This window comes from Poromitra crassiceps (assembly GCF_964638095.1).
Source record: "Poromitra crassiceps genome assembly, chromosome: 12".
Lineage (NCBI taxonomy): Eukaryota > Metazoa > Chordata > Actinopteri > Beryciformes > Melamphaidae > Poromitra > Poromitra crassiceps.
In genome coordinates this window covers 29,641,666-29,661,851 of record NC_139632.1, presented here as the reverse complement: position 1 = coordinate 29,661,851, position 20,186 = coordinate 29,641,666, and the positions used below count along the sequence as shown (strand labels likewise).

At 42.4% G+C, this 20,186-nt stretch overlaps 2 protein-coding genes across 2 annotated transcripts in view; one reads left to right on the top strand and one right to left on the bottom strand.

Annotated features, from left to right (window-relative positions):
• Positions 1-15,643, bottom strand: part of armc9 (armadillo repeat containing 9) — a 60,909-nt gene extending 45,266 nt beyond the window's left edge. Inside the window, exons 1-10 of the mRNA XM_083647510.1 lie at positions 15,506-15,643; positions 14,709-14,878; positions 14,493-14,618; positions 14,224-14,394; positions 12,674-12,829; positions 12,401-12,493; positions 8,254-8,278; positions 6,687-6,844; positions 5,327-5,425; positions 2,834-2,869 (exon numbers count right to left, since the gene is read on the bottom strand). Of these exons, the coding sequence (XP_083503636.1) occupies positions 2,834-2,869; positions 5,327-5,425; positions 6,687-6,844; positions 8,254-8,278; positions 12,401-12,493; positions 12,674-12,829; positions 14,224-14,394; positions 14,493-14,618; positions 14,709-14,783 (939 nt within the window). The 5' untranslated portion in view covers positions 14,784-14,878; positions 15,506-15,643. The remainder of the gene's footprint in view (positions 1-2,833; positions 2,870-5,326; positions 5,426-6,686; positions 6,845-8,253; positions 8,279-12,400; positions 12,494-12,673; positions 12,830-14,223; positions 14,395-14,492; positions 14,619-14,708; positions 14,879-15,505) is intronic.
• A 172-nt stretch (positions 15,644-15,815) lies between these two features.
• polr2h (RNA polymerase II, I and III subunit H) lies at positions 15,816-19,770 on the top strand. The gene is made up of 6 exons (XM_083648016.1): positions 15,816-15,964; positions 17,086-17,187; positions 17,512-17,595; positions 17,825-17,918; positions 18,704-18,787; positions 19,412-19,770. Exons 2-6 carry the CDS (start codon positions 17,115-17,117, stop codon positions 19,527-19,529), a joined length of 453 nt encoding a protein of 150 aa, XP_083504142.1. The 5' UTR covers positions 15,816-15,964; positions 17,086-17,114; the 3' UTR covers positions 19,530-19,770.
• The last annotated feature ends 416 nt before the right edge of the window (positions 19,771-20,186 follow it).

The following is a 20,186-nucleotide window of genomic DNA, read 5'->3' as shown; positions in this document are numbered from 1 at the left end:
GAACTGTAGCCCAGAGTTTGAAGACACTGGGGTAGGCGGAAAACTCAACTTATTAAAGAAGAAAATTCTGCTTTTTTTTCTTAGAAAGGTAGCCAGCCAAAAGTGGCAGGTGAATTTTGAGATGTAGCAGTCAATGTGGCCGTCGGATAGATAAAGAAAAGAGACATTTATTGCCCTGTTTTCATTTACAGCTCCTCCTCGTATGGCTATTCCAGGCTTGACCTGATATTCCACAACAATCAATAATTTGAATTTTTGTGTTTGACCTAAAAGCCCTGCTAGCATTGAGAACCACTGCCGTTACATAACACGTTTTTGCTTTTTGTCTGTAATTTTCAAATGATTCTGTTTCAAGCTACGCTGTTTGCAGACTCAGAGATGGGAAAAGTACAAACATTCTTTACTTAAGTATAAGTACAGTAAAAAGAAAAGACTGCTAAAAATAGAAGTACTGATTCAACTTGTTTACTCAAGTAAAAGTAAAAAAAAAAAAAGCACAGGCTCTGAAATGTAATAAGGTATAAAAGTAAAAAGTATTTCTACCGGCTGTTTCTGAGCAAAGCTAACTGAAACTCACATCATATTAATATAATTTGAAGACTATTAAACTTAAAAGATCCCCTCCAAACATGTTTTAAGATGTATAAAGACTACACTTTCATTAATAATTTGTGTGCTATGGTTTTTCCACAAAAAAGGTGGACATAATGTGTGAAAGCTGGGACAACGCAAGACGAGAGAGACAGACAACCAACGTTACATTTTTTGTCTGTCGTGCGTTAAAACTAAAGTAACTAGCCTATTTTGAAAATGTAAGGAGTAGAAAGTACAGATATTTGTGTTAAAATGTAGGAAGTAAAAGTAAAAAGATAAATAAATCACGTTACTCAGTAAAGTACAGATACCTGAAAATCCTACTTAACTCATTCACCGCCAATGACGTCTTTGACGTGTTATCAGCAATGGCCTTCCCCGCCAAGGACGTGTTTGACGTGTTTTTGTTTTTATTGGTGCAGCGCCTGCAGCAAACACTTGCCCAGCCTGTCACACAGACACAGGTCCCTGCCTTCAAAGGGTAGCCGACAGCACGCGATCAAACACATACCGCAGCTGTTGTTTTGAAATTGATGCAAGAGGAAATGCAGAGAACGGGTAACGCTTCCTTGTGCAGACAGGAGAAACATTGAAACGCCGAGCTGGAGTCGCCTTCCTCTGTGCCAGCCAGGAGAAAACGGGAGAAAGTAATCAAGAGATGTGTTTGATCATCGGAGGAATGAGGAAATGATCGATCAGTTTGCGAGGGCGGTGAGGACGTGTTGAATAGCCGAGGGGAAAACGGGAACGATCATAGATATGACAGGGAGACATGGACGAGGACGGTGTACCAGAACAAATCAAAATAAACACAGGAACAGCTAGGCAGCAGCGGGCAGAAGGCACTCACAGCAGCCCGCTGTCCTTCTCAAGATTCTTCAGTTGGTTCATGAAATCGCTGGGCTGCTCGCCCTCCAGTGTTGCTCCTGGCCAATCCCAGCGCCACAGGGCGTGGTTATTGCTTATCCTGTGTTGGGTTAGAAATCTAAAAGGGGGATCGTGTGTGTGTGTGTGTGTGTGTGTGTGTGTGTGTGTGTGTGTGTGTGTGTCTGTCTGTCTGTCTGTCTCTGTCTGTCTGTCGGTGTGTCTGTCTGTCTGTCTGTCTGTCTGTCTGTCTGCACACTCACACCGAGTAAACTGTATTGTTGAATGTAAAAAAAAAGCACTTCATGTGTGTATATATATATATATATATATATATTTTTTTTGTCATTTGTGTCCTAACGAATAGTATTTACATGTCTGATGTCAATACAGTTCAAAATAAAAGAATTGAGAGTGAGTTATGCCTGAGATTGTGCCCTTTTACAAAAATGCTTTTTTCTCCCTTTTCTCTTCCCAGACAGGCTTTTTTGGTGAACATGGGGTGTATAAAAAGGGTTATAAGTAGAGTACAGAACATGCTAAAAGCTAACTTTCTTTTTGGGGGTGAAAGTAGAGACTTAGATCTTCATTTCGAGGTATTGGACATCACTGTAGTCCTAGTACAGAATTTACTGTGGGTCTTGAAAGATGACCAAACATTATGGAAATACTTGGCCTGTGCCAAAAATGCCAGTCAGATATTGGCAGTGAATGAGTTAAGTACAGTAACAAAATTATTTGTACCGAGTTAGTTACTCCCCATCTCTGCCTGTTTGACAAGCTGAGCGTGGGAAAAGTGTTTTTTCATCAAAGTGCCTTGTGTTGATTCTTCTCCTCTCACGGGTCTGTCTCTCACGGGTCTGTCTGGGTTCAAAACAAACGGTAATGTTAGAGGAGGAACCGTAGCGAGAAGGGAGCAAAACTGACGGCCTTTACCTGGTTAAAAAAAAAGAAAAAAAAAAAAGATAATACGTTGAGAGATCTGACAATGACTGCCGTGTTTTGCGAACAAATGAATGTTTATGACGAGGTATACCCTTAGAGAGGGACGCTCTTGTTTGGCTCAACAAGCGGCCAGACAATGGGGCCCATTCTTACCACAAACAAGGCCATACATCCCATTAAACGAGGGCAATCTAAATGGCAGCTATAATAGGAGGGAATATAGGACAAGCACAAAGGCAGGCGATGAAAGGTATAGCAACTAGTGAAGGAAGAAGAGAGAGAGCGAGAGAGAGAGAGAGAGAGAGACGAGGATGAGGAGGAGGAGGAGGAGGAGGAGAGACGGGCGAGGCACGGGCAAGACGAGGAGCGGAGAGGAAGTGGAGGTGGGCAGGATGCCAGGGAGGTAAAGGTGAAAACGGATGAAACTTACATAGCCGTCATCATAGGGACTCATAGAGTAATATCCCTTCAGGGACAGAGCATCACACACGAAAAAAAACACACACACACACACACACACACACACACACACACACACACACACACACACACACACACACACACACACACACACACACACACACACACACACACAGAGGAAGAAGCCGTTTGAGTACAAGCAGAACGAAATCAGATTGAGTTCAGCATCACAATGAAGGGCAGTGGCGGCAGGTTTGGCTGTCAAGGTTCAGATTCACATTCAGATAACGTTAAGGGGAATGTTTTGGTTTGTATCCAGGTGGGAATTACACCTTTTCTCCCCTCATTCGCATTTAGTGCCACAGTGCAGCAGCTGCCAAACACGGTACGTGCTAGACACCTTTAGGCTGGAATTACAGTATACTTGGACTAGCAAGCAAGTCAAAAGCATTCACCGTATAGCTAATATGACACCGCTCTTTCTAACAAGCCTTGCACATTAACGTACATGATGTAACAACAGGATACAGGCAACTGTTTCCATGGGAAACAAACTGTAGGGGCTTTGAGGCGACAACCACAGATATAGAGGGAACATAGTATTATACGCTATATCTCTATCACTGTTTCACGCACGGCTGACTGGTGCTGTTTCATAAGAGCGCTGTGCTAATTTGAACAGCTTTAGCAATGACTTATCACTGTAAAGTCTGTTTACTCAGTCTTACATGTGTAAATACACAGTTGGCTGAACGATGTGCAAAGGGACAGTTTATGGCAGTAGAAAACTGCCTATGCCACCGATGACAGAGTTGACCTTTCCCTTACCGCTGATGTAAAAATGCAGTGTCGACGACGTGACCAATAGCTGTGACAGACGGCCCTGAGAACCGTTATGGGAACACTTCATTTGGATAGTCTGTCTACAGAGAGTCTTGGAACATTTCAACAGCTTAGGGCCTATTAGTTGACATTAGACAATTCAACTGTTTGGCATTATCTGTAGACGTTGTTTTAATAGCTTTATTTGAGATTCAACAGATTATGTTTGCCTCCCGTTCCACACACCTGCACCTACTGTAATAGGTATGTTCATGGATTGTCACATATACTAGTCTATAACAGTGGTTCTCAACCTTTTTACACCAAGTACCACCTCAGAAATTACCACCATATTAATGTATGAGAGGGAGGGAGATAATCTGTAGAACAAAGCGTTGAATTGTTGACTAATAAGCTGTGGAGATGTTACAAATACTTGATAGAGTGTCTGTAGGTGGCCTATCCCACTAAAGTGTTACCATAGTGATTCCTGTCACTATTAGAAGAGTGAGCATGGGCCCGTCTAGGCGGTGGCCACCTGACAGAAGAGTGAGCATGGGCCCGTCTAGGCGGTGGCCACCTGACAGAAGAGTGAGCATGGCGTCTAGGCGGTGGCCACCTGACAGAAGAGTGAGCATGGCGTCTAGGCGGTGGCCACCTGACAGAAGAGTGAGCATGGCGTCTAGGCGGTGGCCACCTGACACTTCCTGTGGTTGTTATTTGAAAGAGCATCTTGCCTTGAGGCCTCGGGGGAAATTCAGACACTGTTCTTCCGTCCGTGAGGTGTGAAGGAGAGGGAGAGGAGACACTCACTGTGTCAGGCTGGGTGAAGTCAGTAGTTGGGTTTCCATCCAAAAGCATCGCAGATTTTAACCGAATTTTCAGAAAATCGGCAAAGGAAAATGCGAAATTGTGTGCGTTTCCACACACTACTGTTGTGCGAATATTATGAGTTGTTAATGAGGGTGCAACCAGTTGTGCTGTATGCCTCTAATAATTAACGTAACACCCGATACGTGCCGTTGTCTTGCCGAGCTTTATTCATTAAGTTTCTTGTTATAAACTACACCACAAAATGGATTACCAGGCGCCACTCTTTAATCTGGCATATAATCCACCGGGTAGTTACTGTAAGTGAATAAAATGTCAATTATAGAAATGAGTCAGTCCCCTGTTAATCCCGCAGTCTTCTGTTAAAACACACGGCGGCGGGGAAGTGCACCAGCAGTCTAAAACCTTCAAACTGTACCTGAATATGCGTTGCTTATTTACCTTACAAGTGTATGTGTATGCCAGCATGTAGAGTGCTTCATATAGCCTACCTATTCATAACAAGCCCTTGTCCTGTTTTATGGTCGAGGTGTTGTTAACCGTTGCCAGTAAGCAAGGCAACGGGAAAGTGCATGTTTTTGAATGGAGTTTGGTTAAACGAGGTGAACCGAGACAACGGAAAATTCGCTGAATCTGTTTCCACTGCACTTGATCGCATTTACCTTTTATTGTTACGTCAACTTTTCCACCTCCCCCAAGCGTATTTGGAGGTTTTTTCAAACTTTTCGGCATTTCCAGTCTACTCTGGGTTTTTGTGCGCAAATTGAAAATTTACATAAAAACAGGTGGATGGAAACCCACCTGTACTGTAGTGAGGCGTGAAGGAGAGGAAGAGGGAAGAGCTACTCACTGTGCCAGGCCGGGTGAAGTCAGCGCTCTGCGCCACACTCTGCCTCATCTGGCTGCTGATGAGGCGGACACACACACTCTGCAGGTACTCAGGGGAGATCTGAAAACACAGCAGGCGGGCAGGCGGGCCCGAGAGCGCAAATATAGTGAGAGAGAGTGATGGGGGGGGGGGGGGGGGGGGAGAGCAGTGTTTCCCACAGAATCCAAATCTATTTGTGGCGGTAATAAAAAATATTTGTCTTCATTGATTACTATGAATCTTCTTCCTACCCTATCGAAAAATCCCAATTTATCTGTAAAGTGGAGACTCATGGAGAACTGATTTTCATTCAGATGTCTTCTGGTGAGAGGTCATGGGACCCCTTTGAAAATAGTTTTTCCCTCGCCAAAATGTTGCCTAACTTTGGAGCATTATTTATCCCTCTTACTGACAAACTAGCATGGCATGGTTGGTACCAAGTTTCGTAGGATACCAGAAACATCACTCTGGCTTTTGAACTAAGCCTGCTAGAGCCTCTGAAAGACAGTAACGGGAGAAATTACCAATCGGGAGCACAGCCGGAGAAAGGGTTAAAAACAGGGAGACTCCTGCGAAAATCAGGAGTTTTGGCAGGTGTGTGTTAGTTTCTAAAGAGATAAGACGGAGCCCTCTCCTCTCCATCCTCATAAGACCACCCCCCCAAAAAAAACATTGTCTTATTTTTCTTTTTTTAAGGGAGGGAGGGAGTGGAGGAGGGGGTTTGCCATCTTTGGTCGGTGTTAAAGGGCTTTGTCGCCTGGCCTGTGTGCGTGTGTGTGTCTGCGTGTGTGTGTGCGTCTACAAACATTTGGGTGTCTTAGGAAGGTAGAAAAAGAAAAGTAAAAAGCCGGGGGGGGGTTGGGGGCGGTCTTTTTTGGTCTTTTTGGTCTGAGTGAAATGTTCTACGGTCTCTCCTGATTCTGAATAGCTGGTTTGGTTTGTCCAAGTCAAACTCTTTTTATACAGATTTTTCAAAACGTCTGGGGAAAAATTAATGGCCATTCAGCCTAAAAATACAAAGATATGATTTTTGGTCCATACCGCCCAGCCCTAACTCTATCCATGTCTTTGTCAGTGTGCAAGCACCCTTCAACAGTTTGAGGATCTGTGTCTCTGACTTGTGCGCGTCTCTGTGTAGTGTGGGTTTGTAGCTTGTGCGTCAGTGTGTGTAGTGTGTGTTTGTAGCAATTGTGCAGCATGTCTCTTTGTAGTGTGTGTTTGTAGCTTGCGCGTCAGTGTGTAGTGTGTGTTTGTAGCTTGTGCATTTCTCTGTGTAGTGTGTTTGTAGCTTGTGCGTTGGTGTAGTGTGTGTTTGTAGCTTGTGGTGTGTCAGTGTGTGTACCATTGTGCCTCTGATGGTGGCCTCCAGCGAGTCGACCAGCTCGGCGGTGATGCCGATCAGGTTGTGGTAGTCTGCCTGCATCTTGCTGAACTTGCGCACGTAGCTGGAGGACCGCCGCTCCGACTCCAACAGCTGCAGCTGTAACTGCTGCATGGCCTCTGTGTAGTCATGCACGTGCGCACGCACACATGCACACACACAGACACAGACACACACACAAACACACACACAAGTGTTTCCTTTTTGTGTGTGACACTGATCAAATTTCTATTAGCTCTTTAGCCTTTTTTCAACACACAAACACAGGAAACAAAAACACAATAACCACATCAGGGTTCCCACACCTTCATAGACATCAATAACTTCAAGGACTTTTCAAGGACATTCCAGGCCCAATAACCTCAAATTCAAGGGCCCAACACAGCATCGTTTGAGACACGGATCAAAGTTAATTACTGTTACAACACTGATCATTTTCATAGTGAGAACTAGCAGCTTTACAGAAGCTCAGACGGCAATTAAAGAGAGGGATGAGAGGCTTGAATGTGTGGACACTTCTCAATTGTGCTGTGTTAAACCTATTTACTAAATGTTAAGTTAGAAATGTGTCAATAATAATAATAATAATAATAATAATAATAATAATAATAATAATAATAATAATAAATCCAGGCCCGCCCTCAAATTCTCAAACTTTAAAGTATTTCAAGGACCTGTGGGAACCTTGCACGTACACCTACCTAATCACAAACATACATTCAAGTCCCCCTCCCTCCGCACTGGACCCATAACCCCGGCCCCACCCAAATCACAACAAAGTTCAAAGAAGAACAAACATAGGACATACCTTGACCTAGGGCTGGAAGATATGGTTGAAATCAATAACATGATAATCATACGGATTTTATCAATATCAATTACAGTATATCACAACACGGTTCACGCATGCTACATCACATCAAATAATCAAATTCATGTTCAACTCATTGATCCGAATGGCAATGCCATGTTTTCAGATGGTAAACAAAATCCTTAGAGTACAATTGGATTGTATGTTTTTTGTTTGTTTGTTTTTTAATCGCCCATATGATGTGAGAAGCAGCTGGCCCCCCCGGTGTTTTCACATGATCTAATCTGGCCCCAATTCAAACAAGTTTGGACACCTCTGATTTAAGGTAACACTTATGCTTGTCATTACATTTGAAGGGTTTCATCCCAAAATGCGAGATACAGTTTCAATGAGTGTGAACTTCTTCCAAAACAGGCCAGAAAGTGAGTTTTGGAAGCAAGAAAACTCACCTGGCAAAGTAGGGTCATTGGTATCGATCAACAACTCAAAACAAATCAACCCCCACAGATATGTTATGGTTATTTCTGTACGATGGGACAGTAAAAATCATTCATAAGTGAAATGGTATTTCACAATTGTTGCCACCACTCATTTTGCAATGGGTGTCACTTTTTCAAATGTTCAATTTCAACTCTTCATTTCATTCAAACCATACATTGCAAAAGGCGGACTAGAAGAATATTTGCTCTTCACGACAGACTTGAGAGGAACAATTACCTTTGGTAGTCCTCCCGCCCTCCTTCTGCATCATGCAGGTTAAAGAAAAAACTCTTAACCCTAATTGATCAAATGCATGAAGGCATTTTTTTTATTTTTAACAGATATCACATTTCACTGTGACAAGACACGTCAACATACATTATGCAGTACATCTTAAGTACGGTAATCCCAAAAAAAAGGCGGCTCCAAAGCACTCTTCCCAGAATAAAAACAAAAAGAGCTTTAATTAAAGATTTAGTTCATTGTAGATCAGATTAAATTGAAACAACGTGTTTTGATGGGGTACATCCTGTTTGGATTTGGATTTTGTCACCTGCAACCGTTTGCTTAGGGTTCAGTAAGTTACACGTATGATGTGGCTCCAGAGACACCAGGATCAGAACTGCCCATCCCAAGTTTGTTTTACAGGAGGGATAGCTCCATGCCAAAATCACACTTGAGTGAGCAAACATAGTTAAGTTATGAATGTCCATGAGACCCAAACACTGAAGCTTAAGATCAAATATAAACACAGTTATGAATGTGACCGAAACACTAAAGCTTAAGTTCAAATATAAGGCAACGCTAATCCAAAAAACAAAGAAAGAAACCTCATCACTCCACTGCACAGCTCAGATGTTGAAGGAGGATGTATTAAACCTTTTTTACATCAATAGTCCCACTAGTCTGCACGATGGCCTCTACTGAGAGGATTAGAGAAGCATGGCAGGAGGAACTTGGTACTGATTTATCTGACATTATATGGGAAAGGAGTTTGTCGGTTGTGCAACTCTGCTCAGTTAATAGCAGACACCACTGTCTCCACTACTCCAAGCAGAAATTACACAAGATTTATCCTACTGTATCACCACTGTGTGAAAGGTGTCAAGTGTCGGAGGGCACACTATCTCATGCCTTTTGGTTCTGCCCTTCAACGGAATTCTGGGCCAAAATATTTGACTGGTACTCTAAGGCTCGCACTTCAGCCGGAGGCAGAACTCGCCATCTTTGGATGCTCGGAGTCTTCTCTGAACTTCCCTACAGCTGTACAACAGTCTTTGACACAAGGGACAACTGTTGCCAAGAAACTAATCCTGAAGGAATGGAAGTCCCCCTCCTCACCCTCTTTTAAACTGTGGCTGACGGATATGACCTCTGTTATACGGATGGAGAGACTTAGGTTCCTGAGGACTGACTCACTTAAGAAATTCTCTGCCATCTGGGACCCGTTTCTAACGTACCTCGTTGAGGTTGGGGGCAACAGGTGATTCGCCAGACTGGTTCCCCATGGATCCCCTGTGTGGGATCCTGGGCACAATACTTATAAGCATATAAGCATCTTACAAGACTGGTAGCACGACGTCACACTGAATGTTGATAATGTGTTTTTGTTTGTTTGTTTATTTGTTTTTTCTCTCTTTTGTTTTCATGTGTCTGAGCCTGTTTGTCTTGTTCGTATGTTGTTCAGAAAAAGATAAAAATAAAAATAGTCCCACTAGTACATGTTTTTTGGCTGTTCAGGCCAGCCAAAACAAAATGGAAACTTCCAGCTACAAATTTCAAACTAATGTCATTTAAACAAGTAAATAGCCTCACTGATGCACGTTGGAGGAGAAAAAGGTGTTTCAACAAACGAAGCAGCAAACATTGTATCAAAATACTTGTTTTGATGTTAAGATTACATAATAGTGAAACTGTGGCTGTAAAGCATTACTAAAAATGTTAATTAATTGTTAACGTTACAACGAGGGTTTTATTTTGAAAGAGCTAAAGCTGATGACCTACTTACATTCTGGCTGACTTGACGCAGTCTATGCGCCTGCTGCCTGGCACTCGTGCATGCAGCATGAGAGAGAGATGCTTTGTTCTGTCGGCATACAGTATTCCATCAATGTAAAGTAATTAACTGTTAAGAAAGTCGAATTTCAGCCTGTGGGAATCACTGAATCTCACTGACTCACGCTGGAAAAGGGGCGGCAAATCAGGAGGAGGAGAAAACAGGGTCGGAAAATCACACGTTGGACCACCACCAAGATTGATATCGCCATGGCGTGAAGAGCGTCACGTAAAAACCCCTCTCCCATCCTTTTAGGCTGGCCAAAAATCCCACTAATATCCACAAACTAGTGGCATTTTCTTCAGTTTAAAAGTTTCCAAGCCGGGCCGTTTAGCCGATAGAGCAACCCTGCAAGTGAGATGGGATTTTACACTGCGGCTATGCTCCGGCTGGCGATATAAATCTTGGCGGTTGTCCAACCCATGATTTTCCGACCTTGCTTCTCGTCCTCCTGAGTTGCCGCCCCTTTTCCAGCGTGAGTCAGTGAGATTCAGTGATTGCCACAGCCTGAAATTCGACTTTCTTAACGGTTAATTATTTTACATTAGATTAGGGGAATATGCAGAGAGAAAAAAGCATCTCTCATGCACGAGTGCACCCCACAGCCCAGGCGCAGACAGTATCAAGTCAGCCAGAATGTAAGTAGGTCGTCCGCTTTAGCTCTCTCAAAAATAAAACCCTCGTTGTAACGTTAGACATTTTGAGTCATGCTTTAAAGCCATTTTATGTAATCTTAACATCACGAGTATTTTTGATACAATGTTTGCTGCTTTGTTTGTTGAAACACCTTTTTCTCCTCAAACGTGCATCAGTCAGGCTATTTACTTGTTTAAATGACATTAGTTTGACATTTTTACTCTGAAGTTTCCATTTTGTTTTGGGTGGCCTGACACAGCGCCATGAGAGACGAAGGGAAAAGGGAGGGGGAAGAGACAGCCCGCAGCGGTGGAGAAACGTGGGTTGAGAGTGCGATATAAAAGTTTAAAAGGCGATGCTGCTGCTGCTACCCCCTGCTGCTTTCCTGGGTAACAAAAACACATGTACTAGTGGGACTTTTGATGTAAAAAAGTATAAAAGGGGCTTTAGTAGATTAATCACTTTTTTCTCATGACATTTTATGGGATGTCAATGTCATCAATATATATCATGGTTCACATCACGTTAAATAATTAATGTCCATCTCATTGAACTGAATGGTACTGTTAGGTGTGATGTCAAACAAAACAAAAATATTCAAATAATATTCCTACCAGACTTCACTTTGTGAGTTTTTAAGTAGTTTGCTTGTCATCATCAATTTAGACAGCAGAAATGTGTCACAATATTAAAATACATTCATATCATCCCAATATGATTCCACTGAAAGACGATAAACGACTATACTGAATTATCACCCAGCCCTAGTTTGCAGGATATGAAGCTGGTCAACAGTCTGAATGTTAACGACCTCTTTAGTCACCTACAGAAAGGCCTTTTTTTATTTAGACTTAGTAAATGTGCATCTCAGTTAGAAGAAGAAAGAGAAGCCCGTCTGTAGCTGGGCTGAATTGAATCCTGAGGCGTTCCCCTCTGGATTGTGTTGTGTATTTCTTCCACTTGCTGGTGATTTATTATTTTAGAGCCAATTTCTAGAGCCTTTTGTCTCCCCAGACGGGTCTACAGAGCCTGAACTTAATGCGACACGGCTTTCGTAAGCCAACCCACTGAGGGTTGTCAAGTGTGGCATGAATAGTCTTAGAGAGTTGACCACTGGCCATCTGGCAGAATGACACTGCCAAGGGCCTGATCCAATAGCAGTATAAAAAGGTGAGCTCAGCATTTCATCAATGGTGGTCTTTCCACTACAACTTAGGAGTTGCGGGCCATTTATAATACTGAACGGTTTTGATGCTGTTAGGTTTGCATCACTGCTTCTGATATTACACTGCTGAGAAAGACGTTGAATCAAGTCACCCATCAGCACTGTAAACGTCTACATCCATAGCTGGTTCATTGAGCAACTGTTCTTCTTTTAGTGAGTGAGTCCCTACAGTAACTTACAGTCACAAGCATGTTTCTCTGAACCTTTCTTTTCTTTTTCTTTTTTGGTTTTTCTCCCCAGTCGTACTTGGCCAATTCACCCTGCTGTCCTGATCGTTGCTCCACCCCCTCTGCCGATCTGGGGAGAGTCGTAGACTAGCACATGCTTCCTCCGATACATGTGCAGTGCCCGTCGCTTCTTTTCACCTGACAGTGACGCGTGGGAGGATCATGCTGTTCGCCAAGTTCGCCCCCTTTCTCTGAACCTTTCTCATCAACAACATGTGTGCCTGCCAAACCAAAGGATACATATAAAGTCAGCAGCCTTGGAGAGTTGGAGGGCTTCAAGGTCACTGACAGGAACTGTTCCAGTTTCACCTTCAGCTCTGGCATCCAGGAATCCTGAATACACAAAACACAGGCTATTAACGAGTAAAACTACAAAACAAACTCACTTTACAGGCCTACGACCTACACTGACATTTGTTACAGGTGAGTCAGCAACTCAGCATTTTTCAGATTCTAAGCTATTCTCCATGAATAAATAGAGGAATCTGCTGGGGGGGGGGGGGGGCTGAGCACCTGGAAGAGATCTCTGAAGGAGGGGTGGACTGTGGGGTTGGGTACGAAGGGCAGGGCGTAGTAAGGCAGGAAGTCGGTGGTCTGGCTCAGTGCTGCCCCCCGAGTCTCCAGGTATCGCTTGAAGTGTGAGATCCTGTCCTCAAACTCAGCCCGGTCCTGGGGGACAAATTCAGGACAGAAAAGTTCATTCCTAGACTGTGTTTCCCACAGCTTGATTTCTTTGCAGCTGCTAAGCATAATATCAAACAAGCTCAACACCTCAGATCTTACTGACTCAATGTACTATATATTTAAAGCACTCCTTTCAACTGTATGATTTTGTCTCTTGGCCTGTCATCGCCACAGATAACTAAATGAGTTGTGAAAGGACACTGGTAGAAACTGAATTGACACGAAGAGCTGAAATGACCTGCTCAGTGAAAGGCATGTTTCAACGTTTAGGTTTGGGACGAATGAGCGCTCGCATAGTGCAACGAGGACATCTGTTGGTTGAAAACAATTTGATGTCATGTGGTTTATAAAAGATGTGGTACCTAGCCCACTGTGTCAATGAAGTATGGGTGAAGAGTGCCTGTAGCACAGCTTAGTGGACATATTGCAAAACAGCACCTGATGCTATATGGTGAGATATGGAATACATGATAAGGCTTGAGAAACAGGACTGGGTTTGAAAAAAGGTCACCCTTATCAGTTTGTGATGTCCATCACATACCAGTTCTTTTGTGATGTGTTGTTGTTATTTACATTTTTGGTGAACCCACTTTCCCTAAAGCAGGGGTGTCAAACTCATTTTAGTCAACGGGCCCCATGGGACCCAATTTGGTCTCAAGTGGGTCAGACAAAGAAAAGCAATGCATAATAACCTATAAATAACAATCGTTTAGTGTAAATATTAGGCGTACAGGTACATTTTAAGAACACGTTTTCAGGTTATCTCAGCTACCATAGGCCTATAATATGATATCAAATTTACTGTCTGTAACTGTGCATTACAATTGACTGCAACTGTACAATTATTCTCTATATTCAAGGGTTTTGAAAATAGTTTACCATTTATTTAGTAATGAATACAGAAAACATGAATAGGCTACTTAATATTATAACTTGCTCCTGGAACTTGGTACCTCTTAGCCTTCACAAGTGCATCAATAGGTGTCAAATCCCGAGCTTGAAAAATTGGAATCGACTTCTCAGTACAATTTTCAAACTTTGCAAAGTCATCCAGTGGGCCGGATTGGACCCTTTGGCAGGCTCATTCTGGCCCCTGGGCCGTATGTTTGACACCCCTGCCCTAAAGAAAAATGTATGCTTTGTCGCACGACACTTTTGAAACTGTCTCTCGATACTTTTTTCTGTCTCTTCTGATGTCATATCTGTCAAGAGACAGTTTCAAAAGTGTTGAAGTTAGAAGTTTCAATTAAAGCCTGTGGGAGGATCACGCTATTCCCCTTAAGCCACTACATCACTACAGTACATGTAGTTCTCTGTGAAAATGTAAGCCACAAAAACAGACTGAGTGTCTGAGACTGAGGCTGCAGCGGTCTACGTACGTGTCTTCCCGGGTGGTTCTTCAGTGGGTAGATGGTAAAGTGGATGTGAAGGTAGAACTCCAGCCGCTGGGCCTGGGCGTCTGTGTCTATGAGCTCAGGGGGAACATTCTCCATCCACAGCTCAAAGAACACCTTGTGGTCTCCATCGTCAAAGGAGCTCAGGAGGTCTTTCTGTAGGGGAAAAGAGGGAGTGATGCAGCAGCTGATTGGAGGACAATAATTCTGTAAAACATCTTATCAAAAACACCACAAATAAGAATTAAAATTACCTGGATGATGAGAATCTTTGAGTCTCGGAGAGTATTTCCTTGAGGCTTTGGGACGAGTTTGCCTTTGTGTTTGCACTCCTTGTCAAAACTCTGCATTGTCTCTTCGAATTCTCCAACCTTAAGGTACTGGCAAGACAAAGGAAAGATACCAAATAACTTAAAATGCAAGCACAAGTGGTATCAGAGGAGAACTGCTTTCTGGGTGGTGCTGTTTACCTCCTTGATCATGCCAAGAAGATCAGCCTCCATGGCCAAGATGTCCCCCATCTTGGCTGCCTCCCTGGAACTCATATGAGCACCCAAGACCTTTTATAATGGCTAGTGACAGCGAAGATCTGTACTCCCATTGAAAAGCTTTTGTTATGCCACTGAGCACTCTCGAGGACCTGCAGGGGCACGACATGCATGTTACTATTTGTGTTGTTGCGATATGTTTGTTATGACATGACCTGCAATTGTGTGTGTGTGTGTGTGTGTGTGTGTGTGTGTGTGTGTCCAAAATCAATTTGTCTTCCAGAGAAAATAATCAAAGAAACACAATATCTAATCTAGCTACTTCATTATTACAAACAACTCTCATTTTAAATGTAATTGATAAGCTACTGATATTTTGGAGTCTTGATGTACCAAAGACCAAAACACCTGCAATAAAGGCTACATGCATTTTAGATGCTTTAGTGGTGTGTTTAGGTTTTCAGTAACGTTAGCTGGTGGTAAATAGAGTAAACGTGTATCACTGAATAAATGTTTTATAGGGTTCCTCCTCCACTTTCTCTCTCTCCAATTTCAGTGTTAAGATAAGAAATCTTGTTAAATATTTAAAGACTACGGTTCTAAAAGCTACAAAACCAATATGTGTACACAGAATGTATTGTTAGACAGGCTACATTTCAGCAAAGTTACTAGAGTGAACTTGTGGACTCTACAACACCGTTACAAATGTGGCAAGCTAACGTTAGCTACCAAGCTAATTAGGTAAGAAAGGTAGTTAATAATGAGAATGTTAGCCTCACCTTTTTCACATATCATCTTGCGAATGTCAATTTGTATGCTATCGCGTTAGCTAGCTGATCATCCGGAACTGGTACGTATACAGTCCATATTCTGGAGGGATTTGGTTCAACCGATGATGTGTAGCTAAAACAACAAAAGTCAACCAGTGCATTAGCTAGCAACGGTCCACAGAAAGGACGCCGAAACACCTAGCAACCACATTATTGTGAAACCCATGCTGGAAAGTGGAGACAAGTGTCGTAAATAACGACTAGTGGATGTTTCACCCGGAAGAGATTGTGCGTTGCATGTGTCAAAGGTTGAGCACATTGTCCCTGCGCGGTAACTTTACATTTGATAATAATGAATGAAACTTTACTGAAATAAGTTATTCACCACATACTACAACACACTGTGTAAGCGAGAGTAACTGCTGCGAGGGCAGAGTGGGCAGTTTAAAGAATTTCATCTCGTTTTAGGTAAGTTTGGCGAGTTTTTACGAGCAAAACAAGCTAAACTTAATGCTAAGAGCTAACGTTAACCAGAGCCAAGAGGTAGCTACAGCCTCAAAACGGCCAGGGACACAGCTAACATTATTATTCTGCACAAAACATACTTTAGCTACATAGTAGCCCCGTTATGAGGGTAGCATAGTCTACACGGAAAGAGTCATAACGGGGCTAGCTACATAGTAACAATACAACCCATCATAACACATTAACGTTAGCATTATTACACATCATGGTTACAAAATAACAAAACAGGAACTACTACATACAGACAAGACAGGCTCCTGACCGACAGTCAATTAATATTATGTGTTGAATCGCAGACCTATTATTATCTTTAGACTTTTATCTATCTATCTTTATATATATATACATTTGGCAGTGTGGGCTCTGTTCTCTCTCTGTCCTATTTTTAAATTAGGACAGATTAATGCCCTAAGGCTGATTGCCCTGAGACTATAGTTCAGTGATGATGTCATCAGTCTGAGGCTATAAGTGATGGGAGTATAAGTAGGGAGCAACCAGACAGAGACGATGGCTTCCACCCCTGGGCTGTGGGTGCCCCCTCTATGTGCCGACAGCCCGCAATGCCGATAGTCCACAAGCAGAGCTGAGCGAGGCAGCATGTCGGTGGACCGGCTGGAGCTAACCTCCCCCAGACAACCTCTCCGACTCCCACCCCTACACCTAAACCTAACCTCTCCCACCCCCCACACCTAAACCTAACCTCCCCCAGACCCTAACCCTAAACCTAACCTCTCCCACAAATGTGTTGGGCTGACAGCTCTGCTGGTGGTCGGCATAGCGGGTGGACCCCGGGATTTTTTAATTAGGTGATTGCCCTAATTATGATGTCATAGAGCAGGTGAGGTTGCGATGTGCAGTGGTCATCAGTGATGTATGCAGCAGGGCGGGCGAGGGAGCAAGTGAGCAAGTGAAAGAAGTTGAACTTGTACTAGACTTTATAAAAGTATCATCTTCAACACTGGATAAAACCACCCAGTATGTGTCAACAACTGCCCTTCAAGGCCAGTTGCTTTTATTTAAACTTTTGTACAAAGACTGCACAACTGATTTTGTTTTCCCCTCAGGCTTAGAAAGACCATAAACCAGGAGAAACATGGCTGGGATTCTGTTTGAGGATATCTTTGATGTGAAAGACATTGATCCAGATGGAAAGAAGTTTGACAGAGGTGGGTGGAATTTCTTTAAAACATAAATTCTTCAGCAATCTCTTCTAAAGATTGTATCTGACTGTTGAAATGAAGAAAGTGGTCGGTGGATTTTGGAATCCATTAGCAATTGTGCCTGGTGGGTCAAAGTTAATCTCTGATTACAAAACTAATAACAAACAAAAACTTAGGTGAATCATCTGCCTTTTTTGTTTGGGATTCTTTCTTTATTTTTGTTGTTTTGATTTGAAGTTGTTTATAAGCCTCTTGGGATTTTTTCCCCATCAATTTGCTTCTGCTTTAAACCTAAACCCAAGTTTTTCCATGTTTGATGATTTGCTGCAGTGTCTCGTCTACACTGTGAAAGTGAGTCCTTCAAGATGGACCTCATTTTGGATGTGAACATTCAGATCTATCCTGTTGATCTTGGTAAGAAAGCACCATTTTGTCTTTGCCTACGGTATATATACTGTATTTAATTTTTGATTGGAACAACACTTACCGGTAATTGACAAATCATTTAGTCAATAATAGTCATGTAGGATCAGTAGTCGACTTATCTAATTTTAACTTTCATTCAGAGTTGCCTGAACAGTTACTTTGGTGTCTCAGCGCAGAATGTTATGAACCCAATATGTTATGTGTGTCTCTTATCTAGGTGACAAGTTCAGGCTGGTCATTGCCAGCACGTTATATGAAGACGGAACACCGGATGATGGCGAGTACAATCCTCAGGACGACCGGCCGTCTAGGTATATGATCATGTTTGACCTTAAAAATTAGACATAACATAATATAACAACATAACATAACATAACATTTCAGTCATCCAGGTAGATGATGTCCAAAGAAATATAACAACATCCACTTGACTTAAAATTAAGAGAAATTCTTAATTCTATTTCTGTTCTATTCTAAAATCCAGTCCAGTCATTTTTTTTTAAACATAAACATCTCCATAATATAATATACCCATAAATACCATTCGGTGGACACTTATCCAAATCACCTCACAGTACCATAAGGGGCTGTGTGTTCAGACAGGACGTGTGTATTTGAGAAGCCAGCGCCTTTCTGCAACTCATTCTCTATAGTACTATAGTAAGACGCGCAAGGACCGCACCTGGCGTTTAAGCGCTCTTGGTGGCTAGTGTTTTTGGGTGGAGCGCTCTGGGTGTCTCAAGCTGAAAAAAGTTGAACATTTGGAGAAAAAGCGCGCTGCTCGTTAATGTCACTGCAAAAGCCGGCGGGGCTCCGCTCTCGGGTATTTCAAGATCTTATTTTGCATACACTCTGAGTCCCCTCGCATGACTGGGCCATGCAAACGGCAGGGGAAGAAAACAAAAACACTCCGGTCTGTGCACGTTGGAAGCGCTCTCGACATGGTTTCCAAAGCGTGGGGATCTGAAATACAAACGTCCTGTCTGAACAGCCCCTAAGTGTGTACATTCTAAGCAGCGCTGTCCATTAAGCTATGCAGGTTTTTATTGTTGGTTTAAATTGGGATGATCTCATTTTACTTTGTCCAATGTTTCAGAGCGGACCAGTTTGACTATGTGATGTATGGGAAGGTTTATAAGATCGAGGGTGACGAGACTTCAACAGAAGCAGCCACACGCCTGTGAGTGATGATGTAACTTTGTGCATCAGCCTGTATATATCTTTTGTATTATTGTAATTTATCCAAATATGTTTTTAAAGTCGAACTGAAATGAAAAGTGACTTTTTAACTATTTTAGATCACATCCCTGGTCATAGAGTGCACATATTTAACAATGTATGTAAAAAAAAACGCACAAAAATCAAATGTCTTTGGATTTTTACATCAAAAATCATAAAAAGTAAAAAGGGTGGAGTCCCGCACACTGTCCAAACCTTTGTTGAGCATTTGTTTGAAAAAGCTCACAGACCAAAACATCACAGAATAAATCTTTATTGCAAGTTTGAACAGTGTGCGGGACTCCCTTTTTACATTTTATGAACACTTTGTCCTTCTCCGACGCACACGAACGCCATTTCCAAGCCATTTTCGACTTGGACTCAAGGATGAACTGAAGTCTGGACAGACATGGATGTCGACTGCTCACTTGTTGGCGGAGGCATATATCCGCGGTGCCGTCGTTCTAGTTTTTATTTATTGTTGTTATTTTATTTTTTATTTTTTTACTTTGTAGAGTCTCATTCTGATCTTTAATCTGGGGCCATCTGTTTTCTGCTCTCACACTGATTGTCCTGCTTGTTGCAGCTCTGCCTACGTATCGTACGGTGGTCTCCTCATGAGGCTACAGGGAGACGCCAACAACCTGCACGGCTTCGAGGTGGACTCCAGAGTGTACCTCCTCATGAAGAAACTGGCCTTCTAAAATACAACTTCCCGTGCCTCCTCACCCTGGTTCTTCCACTGCCACAGTCAGCCATGCAGTCACACTGAACTGCAAACTGATAAAATCCATACTCCCCAAGTATGGAGCGCATGGCCATCTCCAGATGAAGCTCAGAGAGGACATACTGTAGAGGCTGTAGAATACTTTGTTTTTTACTCTTTGTTACAAAATGCCTCTGAGACGGACTGCTGATAAAGACTGAGGCTAAAGAATGACAGCAACCTCCATCTGCTGCTAAACTGTAAATAAAGATGTTTTTATACAATATGAGTCTGGGATGATCAGTCACCTGAGATCATAGTTGAATGAATTTTTCCTATATTTTATACTGACTTTTATTCCTTTAGATTAGGTTTTCTTTTGCCATGTACATCTGAAAGTGCTCAGCTGCACTTTTGCCCATTTCAAAGTGTTGAATTAGATTATTGTTTCATTTTAACCCCTTCTGTCACACATGCATTTTGAATATTGATCTAAAAATGCAGAATGCTTGATTTGTGATACTGGATCTGTTAAATGATTTGTCTGTTGAAGTGTCAGGAATAACAAGTGAAGCACACCTCAAATGGTTGAAACATTTTTTTTATACATTCTAGTCCTGCCTTTTTCTTGAAATTAAATTAGCTAAATCAGGCT